Source organism: Bombus vosnesenskii, unplaced genomic scaffold, assembly GCF_011952255.1.
Source record: "Bombus vosnesenskii isolate JDL3184/JDL3185 unplaced genomic scaffold, Bvos_JDL3184-5_v1.1 scf7180000013302, whole genome shotgun sequence".
Lineage (NCBI taxonomy): Eukaryota > Metazoa > Arthropoda > Insecta > Hymenoptera > Apidae > Bombus > Bombus vosnesenskii.
The window spans coordinates 2,668,668-2,677,902 of NW_022882951.1; the positions used below are offsets into that span (position 1 = coordinate 2,668,668).

Sequence of the window (9,235 nt, forward strand, 5' to 3'; positions counted from 1 at the left end):
CCTTAGGGACAAACGTCGAACGACATTAACCAGTGATAGTAATGATCGTGAAGGATCTTGTCGACTCGACATTAGTCTTGGATTAATCGAGAACAGCCTGGAAGAAGAACGAATCATCGGTCCAGGTGCCAAAGTGTTGATGTGCGCCGCCCTCTTCTGCTTCCTTCTGGTCTTCATCGTGGTTGCCATCGTTGTTCTCTTGGTGTTTAAGCCTATCTACGTCTGGGAGATGAAAAGCGTGGAATAGAAACTTGTCCGAAGACTTCTGATTCTTCAGCAATGAGATTCTAAACGTTCAATCGTAACACTTAGAAATGTTATAATATAAAACACCTATGATACTTTCGTGCACTTCCTTTGAAGATTGTTTACTTCTGAACAGCTATTTCGAAATATTCGATCGAGATATTTCAAAAATAGTATTTAAAGATACTTAGAAGTACTCGAGCGCTAAAGAACTGAATCTACGGTAGCGAGCAAGGGTTCAAGAAATAAATACACGCGATGACGAAGGTTGTAGCTGTCATATTCCTTGCTCTGGGTCTGCTGACCCTGGCGAACTGTCAGGGGTCCTTGCTAGAGATGTCTCAACAACTGTGGACGAAGCTTTTATCAGGAGGATTCTCCAAAGCTGGCAAGCTAGATCCACTAAAGGTGCCGGTAATCAAAGTGGATCAATCCGAAGGAAATACCAGCTACAGAATAATTCTTCGGAACGTGGAGATCACTGGACTAAACGAATCCACACTGGACAGCATCCACATAGCTCGAGGCCGATTGAAATCGAACCTCAGCGAGCTAGAAGCTGGCTACGTGAGCTACAGCGACCTGAGAGATCTGGACTCCATCAGATACAGATTCCATACATTGATCAAGGAACCTAAGGAACAAAACGAAAGCTTCGAGGCTATTGTCTCTGCCACTAATCAAGAGAACAAGTTCGTGGCTAGTGCCAGGGAGCAAGAGAGTCGTTTCGAAAGACTCAGACAATACGATCCCTTCTTGATGAAGATTCAAGCGGAGAAGATGAAGGAACCAGCGACTGATCGCCCTCAGAGTAATCACAAACTGCATCGAGAATCTGGATTTGGGACTTACAGCATGGAAGACGCAAAGGTTCTCTCAAAATCGGACACCAGTCGAATTATAGAGAACTTGAGGTATCCTTCGGACGTTCAAATGATTTACGCGATGAGCGCAATCAATTCTGGTTTCAACTCGAAGAATTCTGAGCAGAAACAGGATTACGATAGATCCAGATCGGGTGCTTACGATGGTCGGAACAAAGAACACGGCAGACAGAGTTATAGAAGAGAGAATTTCGCCAGGGGAAGAACCGAGGAACGTCACGAGGATGTTGAGACTTCGGCATCGGAGAACGTGGAGAGTACGGTGACTGGTCAGAGGTTTGTTTCTGGACAGATTAGCAGAGAACAGGCGTATGGCAGAGAATCGAAACGTCTAGAGGAACAACCAGGTTATATCGATATAGTTTACGCAGATGAGAACCGTAATGGCGGCGTGAGACGTTTTGGGAACGACAGAATGAAATCTAAGGGGGATGCAAGAGTGTTTGGTACGAAGGATGCTTCAAAGGTAACGAAATGATTTTACTCGTTGAGGGAACGAAGATTTGTGTAATGTTCTTTCGAAGAGGAGATGTTTGATTTGCTAATTTCGTAGAAAAGTCGATGATAACAATTTTCCTACGTGTTTCCTGTAAGTTAATCGACTCCTCTTCCTGCTTTTGATGTTGCGAGTTTCCGCTAGAAAGTAAAATAAAAAGGGATAACATTCATTTTTCTATAACTTCCTGGTATTTAATAAATAGTATGCCGCTATACTAATGCGATTAGGCAGAGAGATAGTATAACAATTCTACATTAAATAGCAGCGTTCGAAGATACGTGTGAACCTACTGTCGCAGATACGTTAATTTGAGATAGTAGATAGAATTGTAGAATTATTTTTCTTGCGATTATGTTAGGACCAACGTCTTGTAAATAAGTAAAATTACCATCACGATGAAACGAATTTTTTTAATACGTTAAAAATCCAGCCAGAAATCGATGAAAACGTATAATAATTTTTTTAGAAACATTGTATGGAAATTTTTAAAAGTTGCGCGGGAAATCTTAGAAACGGTATCGAGAAACTCTCGAATGTAATTTGCAGAACATTTTAAAAATCCTACGAAGGCATTAAAAGTTCCTAAGAAATAGAAAATTCTTAAAATGTTAAGAACAGCAAAATTTCTGAAATAAACCGCCAGACAAACTTTTAAACTCCGTGAAATCCTAAAATTTTCTTTCCGGGAAGCTGATCGAAAAAACTTTAGAAAGAGGCAATAATGCGTACCTTTGTCAGAGTCAGCATTTAATCATCAGAAAATTAGCAGGTACTCGAACCAACAATTTAACGTCAACCTCGTTATTCGTAAACACCATAATAGCAATTTACTATTATAAATAGATATTGCTGTATATATATACCTTCATCTTGTTGCTAAGCTGTGGTAAAGTAGTTAACCGATGTAAACAGGATATCCTCGAGAATAAACGGGTTATTAGTCGCAACTGTACCGAGGGAGAATCCTTGACGAAGAGGAACGACGCGGTTAAGGCGGCCATAGAGGCGAAGAGATTGGATGGTTTGTCTAGATACGCGAAAAACTATCAGGAGAAGCAAGGATACTTCGAAGAAGGGATGCAATTGGTCTATCATTATGGTGGAATGGATCGAAAGAATCCTGGGGAAGAGAAACTTGCTCAAGGGGCTAGATACAAGCGCGCTCATAGAGGCAATGATACCGATGTAAGTACGCACTATGTTCTTCTTAGTGTGCAATTCGTATCTCTACTTGTTTTAGTTATGGAGTTATTTTCCTTTTTTCTTTTTTTATTTTTTTTTTTTTTTTGTCGTTCGTTAGAACTTGAGAAGAATTTCTCACGGATTTTCAAATCGACATGGTCACTTTTCTCCTTTCTTATTTTAAATAATTAATCTATATTATTATTCTACCGAATTCTGTTATTCTATTTATTATTCTATTTATTATTATTCTCGGTAAGGTTTCTAATTATCTTTCAATTTCTTTTCTACCGATTTCCAAGGATGATGTTATGCACGTCATTATGAAAATCAGAATTCCCCTGCTTCGCGTGAAATCCGATTATCATCTGATGGGTAAAGTTGGCCAGGAACTAGTGAGAGGAAACGGGCAGCTGAATGGCAACTTCAGTGAGTGTGTTCTTTGTGTCAAGTTTATTGGCTGCGGGAAAAAAGTGTTGGTTCTTGATTGTTACTTTCTCCTAGTGCGTAATATTTTTACTTATGATGGAAATTTTGTCGCGAAAAGAAAAGTTTTATGATAGGAAATTTATTGTTACAAAGGGAATGACAATAAGGTTAAAGATCGAGAAAGAATTAAAAGAACTATTCTAAACAGAGAAGAATAATTATAAAAGTTAGTCGATATTTTTAAAATAATATTTGTTGATTTGAACGAATGCAGCCGATGTTGTTGGCGACTTCACGATCGAATTGAAAAAAGCCAGTGGACAGGATGCGTTAATTGTTCGTGCAGCAAGAAGCAAATTGAATTCCAGGAAGCAAAATGTCTCTCTTCAAGGAATGAACGAAGAGGGACCGGTAAAGTCCATTCTAAGTCACAGTGAGTTTTTTGTGTTATTTATATATATTCTCTAATCATTGACTCTTCTAATTAAATCTGACTCACACAATATATATATTAACATGTCATACTAAATATAGTATTTCTTTGAAAGGAGATTTTAATCTTTCAAAGCGGTAAAAAGCTATGTCTAAAACAGCCACGAAAACATAACGCGTTACAAATAAAATTTCAACTCGAAGTGAATATACAGGGTGGTTGGTAACTGGTACAAGCGGAAAGGGGGTGATTCTACGCGAAAAAAGAAGTCGAAAATATAAAATAAAAATTTTTCGTTCGAGGCTTTGTTTTCGAAAAAATCGACTTTGAATTTTCGCTCGGTACGTGTGCACGTCTCGTTATAACGAATCTCACTGTAGATTTTTAAAAAAATTAAAAAAAATTAAAAAAAAAATTTTTACTCTATATTTTCGACTTCTTTTTTCGCGTAGAATCACCCTCTTTCCGCTTGTACCACCAGTTACCAACCACCCTGCATAATGCAAAAGTAGAAATAAAATTGGTCGTTAAAAAATTATTGCCACAAATTATTGATTAAAAATGATTATTAGATCAAAGATGGAGTTAATAACAATGACATATTACGTACTTGAGGAAATATTTATTTCGTCTGTAAGTGGCAAACGGTGGGAACAAAGCAATTACGGGACATTATGTAAAAGCTTTTCATTTGTCCTCGTTACGTCATAGAACCGGTATTCTTCCTTAATTAGCAGGCGACGTGAAAAACGCCGGAAAATGTGGAATTTTATAGAGAAAAGCGACGTGAATGGATTTAAAAAGTTGCGGTTGAATATCGACGATCGATGATGTATGCTGCATGTTAAAATCGTGGAACGTGGCAGGCATGCGTGTAATTACATAAAATATGAGAATCATAGAAAGAAAAACGTTTCCTTTGAAAAGAATCAACGCGAAAATACGTTCATTGGATTCTTTTTAACAATCAACAAATCTTTAAATTTCCATAAATTCACAAATTCACAAACATCTTCGCGTCTAATTATTAAAAATATCCTCATAATCTTTCGTACGTAGCCTGTGGACAATTATGCAAATTAGTAGTCTTAGAGAAAACAGATCGACATATAGGTAAGAAACCTAAAGACGAATTTGTTGCACACTTTAGATATTACGATCAACACTTTAATTTAGATATTTTATATAGTTTCCCATAACATGTGCTTTCTATGGGCTATATCATTAAATCTCCCATAAATGCATAAAAAATAGCTTGTATAAATATTCGACAAACATTTTCATAATTATTATAGATCAATTATTCCACGAAAACTAATCGATTTCACTAATTCCGTTGTCGCGATGCATTATTTCGCTCGCTATCGAAAGAAATGCACGTTCGCGCACGTTACTAGGAAACAATGGAAGAAAGTAAAAGTAGTTGGGTGTATTGACATCGATCGAGCGAAGTAAAAGTGTGTCCACTTTCAGTGGACGTCTTAATGCACCCCATGACCATCCATGCGCGACATCCAACGTATTAACTCGCTTAATCATAGATTCACGATTGACTTTCGACCATAGGTTTGATGGCTGCAGAAGCGGTAGCCGCCATGCTTGCCGATGACCTGGCTACCAAGGCCCTCAACGACAAAACGGCGGACGCGATGATTTATAGGATGTACAAAAACCTTCCGGTCAATTAAAGTGGCGTCGAGGACATTCTACCGTTCAATTGGACTTTTGCAATTCTCACAGGTTTATATCGTATAAAGTACGTTGACGCATAATGCTCAAAACAATTGTTTCAAGATGATTGCATCAAAAACAAAAAAAAAAGACAATAGAAAAAGCACACACAGGTTCAAAAAGATAGCACAGGTTTAAGGAATTTCCCATGAATTTTTAACATTGAATTACCGAAAGATTTTTAGACTTCACTTAGGCAAATATTTTCATTTCCTTCAACGTTAGGTTTCTTAAATAATCGTTTGAAATATTAATCAATAAAATGCATGCTTCTATTTATTTACTTATTTATTTGTTTCTGTTCATAGTTACAGAACCGATTAATTTATTAGTAACGTTATATTCTATTTTATCTTCTACAACGTAGCTCGTGTTTTAACGTTATATTCAAGTTTATACATATATTTATTACACACATGTTTTACATTACATACGCGTATTAGAAATACCTTACAATTTATATACCACAAGTCAATCTAGCTTAGTTTGTAGAATTTGTACTTAGACTGCTAAATCATTTGTCCCTTCGTTGCTAAAAAATAAAACTGTCAGCTCGTTCAATATGGAAACGATCCGGTACACGCGTTATCTCACGACCTTTAGCCGCAGAAACCGGAAACTCCTCTGCGTAGCCGATCACGTTCCCCGAGTTGTGTCACCGTGTGATTGCAGTGGCGCGATTTGCAAACGGGTTCCCGAACGTTACGTGCCGTTTACACCATACGCGGCACCATCGTCAAACCAGTTGGGATCCGTCGGATTTTACATAATCGCATTTGGGAAATTCAGCGAGTTGCAATAACGTTCATCGACTCGGGGAAAGTAGTTGTGAAACGTGTAGAAATTTCATAAAATCTGGAGGCTGCAGCGATTTTTCTTTACGCTTTTCGTTTTTTAATCGATCGTGCAATCTTATCGTTGCTCTGCATTTCGTAATTTTCCTTAGAATTAGATATCGATGGAAACATCGGTTTTAGTGTTATGCTGTTAGCTTTAGAATATCAATATCATTTTTAGCAGAATATTAGAATGTCGTTGCTGAGAATTATTACATGTAATTAGGGTATGGTAGGTGGTAAATAATGTTTCGACGCTTTCATTATGACGCATAGTTGAATAACGCGAAGTAATATCGATTAGCTATTGATTTTTGCAATGCTGTAAATCGAAAGAAAAGATGGCTACGTTTTTCGACCTTTTAACGCAAGAAACACTAGCGTGACGCTTGATAATATAAAGAGTAAAATACCAGTAGTATATAAAAAATTAAATTATCGTTGGAATCTTCAAAAGACGCACCGTAGCAAATTTATAAAATTTCTGAAGATCACGAATTAGTCGTTTCTCCTTAGTTTCGTAGTTTTAGCGTTAAAATGGAAATATAATATTCAAGGACTTGGAAATGGTTTCCTTTCGAGAGAGAAGTAATTGCATTAGAACGTGGCACGCGTTATACGTGTTAAATTTTTTCAAACTTTTCTTCTCTTTTTGATCGCTGGTCAAAACCGTGTCGACCATTGGTCGACCATAGCAATTATGCGTTATACGGAGATGTAGATCGTTAGATCGTTAGGTATTTGAACAATGGAACACGAACGATGTAAAAAAGAATGAATTAAATGTAACGCGTACCAAGACAGTGGCCCCTGCATTTATTGATCGCACAACGATTTAACTTAGATCGTGCAATATACATCTAAGAGCTATTTTCCAGGATGGAAGGGTTAATACCATTAATATAGATAATATTTATATGGAGAATATGCTATAAAGTTAGAACTGAATTACGGAAAATGGTTACACCGTTATGTATAATAACGATAATAATGATAAAGTAAAAGAAATGTAGAATTTATATCACGAAATAGAAATATATACTCTTAACAAAATGCATATAATAATTGTAGAAATAATTCATGCATAAGAATACATAAATGTACTAATATTATAGTATATATGTATACACATATTGATATGTAAGAATCTTCTAACGTATTGGAGATTTAAGATGTGAAATAAAAAGATTTATCTAGGCAATAAGTTTAATATGTTTTTCACAGCCTGTAAATTGTTCGTTACAATCTATTTCTATCTGTCAGTCTGTTGATTTTATTTTATGCCAGACATGAAACTATATTTTTTAAAATAATAATTTCTCCTTCGAACAACGTTACATATTGGCGAAGGAAATTTATTACAAAGGGAATAAACACATCGTTAAAATAATGTCAAATTTCTACGATATATTTTCGATAGAACGGATGAAAAAAATAGTTAGGAAACTTTCAACGCCGAAGGATTCCATCGCGTCTGAAAAAGAAAGAAATTCTGTTTCAACAATCCGAAACACAGAAGGTTTGCGTCACTTCACGATTAGCATTAACAGAAAAAGATAATTAATAGTTTTACGTCTGGAACTTTCTGCAAAACATCGCATAAAGTGATTCACGATATTTCTGACCTAAATGTGGCAAGGGTTTGCGTGCCAACTATTGCAAAAGCTTAGGAAAGCACTCGAAATTTTTCCATCGTTTCACACCCAACGATAACATCTTTCTCGAACAATCGTTTGCTCGAACTATTATCTTTTATCCTACTCTTTCGAAATTACGAATTATTACACGAAATATTAGGCGGAATTTGCGACAAGGACGCAACGATTGTTAGATTAACGACGAATCATTGCAAGGAGAATTATTATCGCGATTCTTGGCCAGTTGCGAGAGAAATTATTGCGATGGGAGGATGCCGCTAAAGGAAACCGTAATTGACGGAAGAAATTACTTGATGCAAAAAAAATTCGAATTAGAATTCCGGTGTTTGATGGATTATAATTTAGTGAGAATTTTACTTGCTATTATTTTATCCATTTTATTCTATTAGAGGATTGTTATCAGAGAATTTTTCTTTCCAATCACTTTATGATTACCTACATTTATTTATGGACAAACGTATTTGTTTATAGATAGCAGAAATTAATTTTTAAACATACAGAATACGTTCTTTATAACTAGACAAATCAGTATTTTTATAAACAGAGTATAATTTCTTAAATTTCCCTTACAGAAAAGGATTAAGTTTCTTATATTTTCAATTTTTTCAGCTATGTCTCACTTATTTTAACAAAATTTACACAAACTGGCTTACAGTAAACACTCTTTTGTGCTATGAATATCAATTAAAAATATCTGTCAAGTCGGTATGTTTCTTCTCTCTACGAATATATTATAAACGTATATCGCCTGCTTACTATATATTACTTATTATATACTTAGCATGTTTTACAGAGGTAAATTATTAACCGAGAGTAATTCGACGATTTTTAGCGCGAGACATTACTACTTTCTACATTCGATTCGACTGTATTATCGTAAGCATGATATTATATAAATGTAAAATCGATTACTTTGGAATTTATAGCCTAAACATGACAAGTCTTTTAAATAATTAATGAGTTTTACTTTCCAAAAGTTGGCCACAGGGAAGCTTGTGACAATTGTGCAACGTGCGTTAATCATATAATTCATTCTCGACGTACCAATTAATTTTTTCATTCGCTATTGAATCTTTCAACAATGGTAGATCGAAATTAAAATCTATTACTAAACGATTAACCCTGATTAATTCAAATCACAAACAAAATCCTTTTAGTTACACATTCCATTCAATATATAAATATTTAATTTACGGAGTTACTCGGCAATTGTGTTCATTATGCTATTTCCAAAAATTATTTGCAATTTTTTGATCATAAGGAACCTTGATAAGATCAATCGATCAATCGATTCAGTATAATACGTTAAAAATTCGCTCGAGCACTCTACTCGCGAG

The 9,235-nt window shown here is 35.5% G+C and overlaps 1 protein-coding gene across 1 annotated transcript; it reads left to right on the top strand.

The window, feature by feature from the left end:
* Nucleotides 1–467: 467 nt before the first annotated feature.
* On the top strand, nucleotides 468–5,482 carry LOC117234136. The gene is made up of 5 exons (XM_033495066.1): nucleotides 468–1,596; nucleotides 2,542–2,814; nucleotides 3,114–3,240; nucleotides 3,515–3,673; nucleotides 5,240–5,482. Exons 1-5 carry the CDS (start codon nucleotides 505–507, stop codon nucleotides 5,359–5,361), a joined length of 1,773 nt encoding a protein of 590 aa, XP_033350957.1. The 5' UTR covers nucleotides 468–504; the 3' UTR covers nucleotides 5,362–5,482.
* The last annotated feature ends 3,753 nt before the right edge of the window (nucleotides 5,483–9,235 follow it).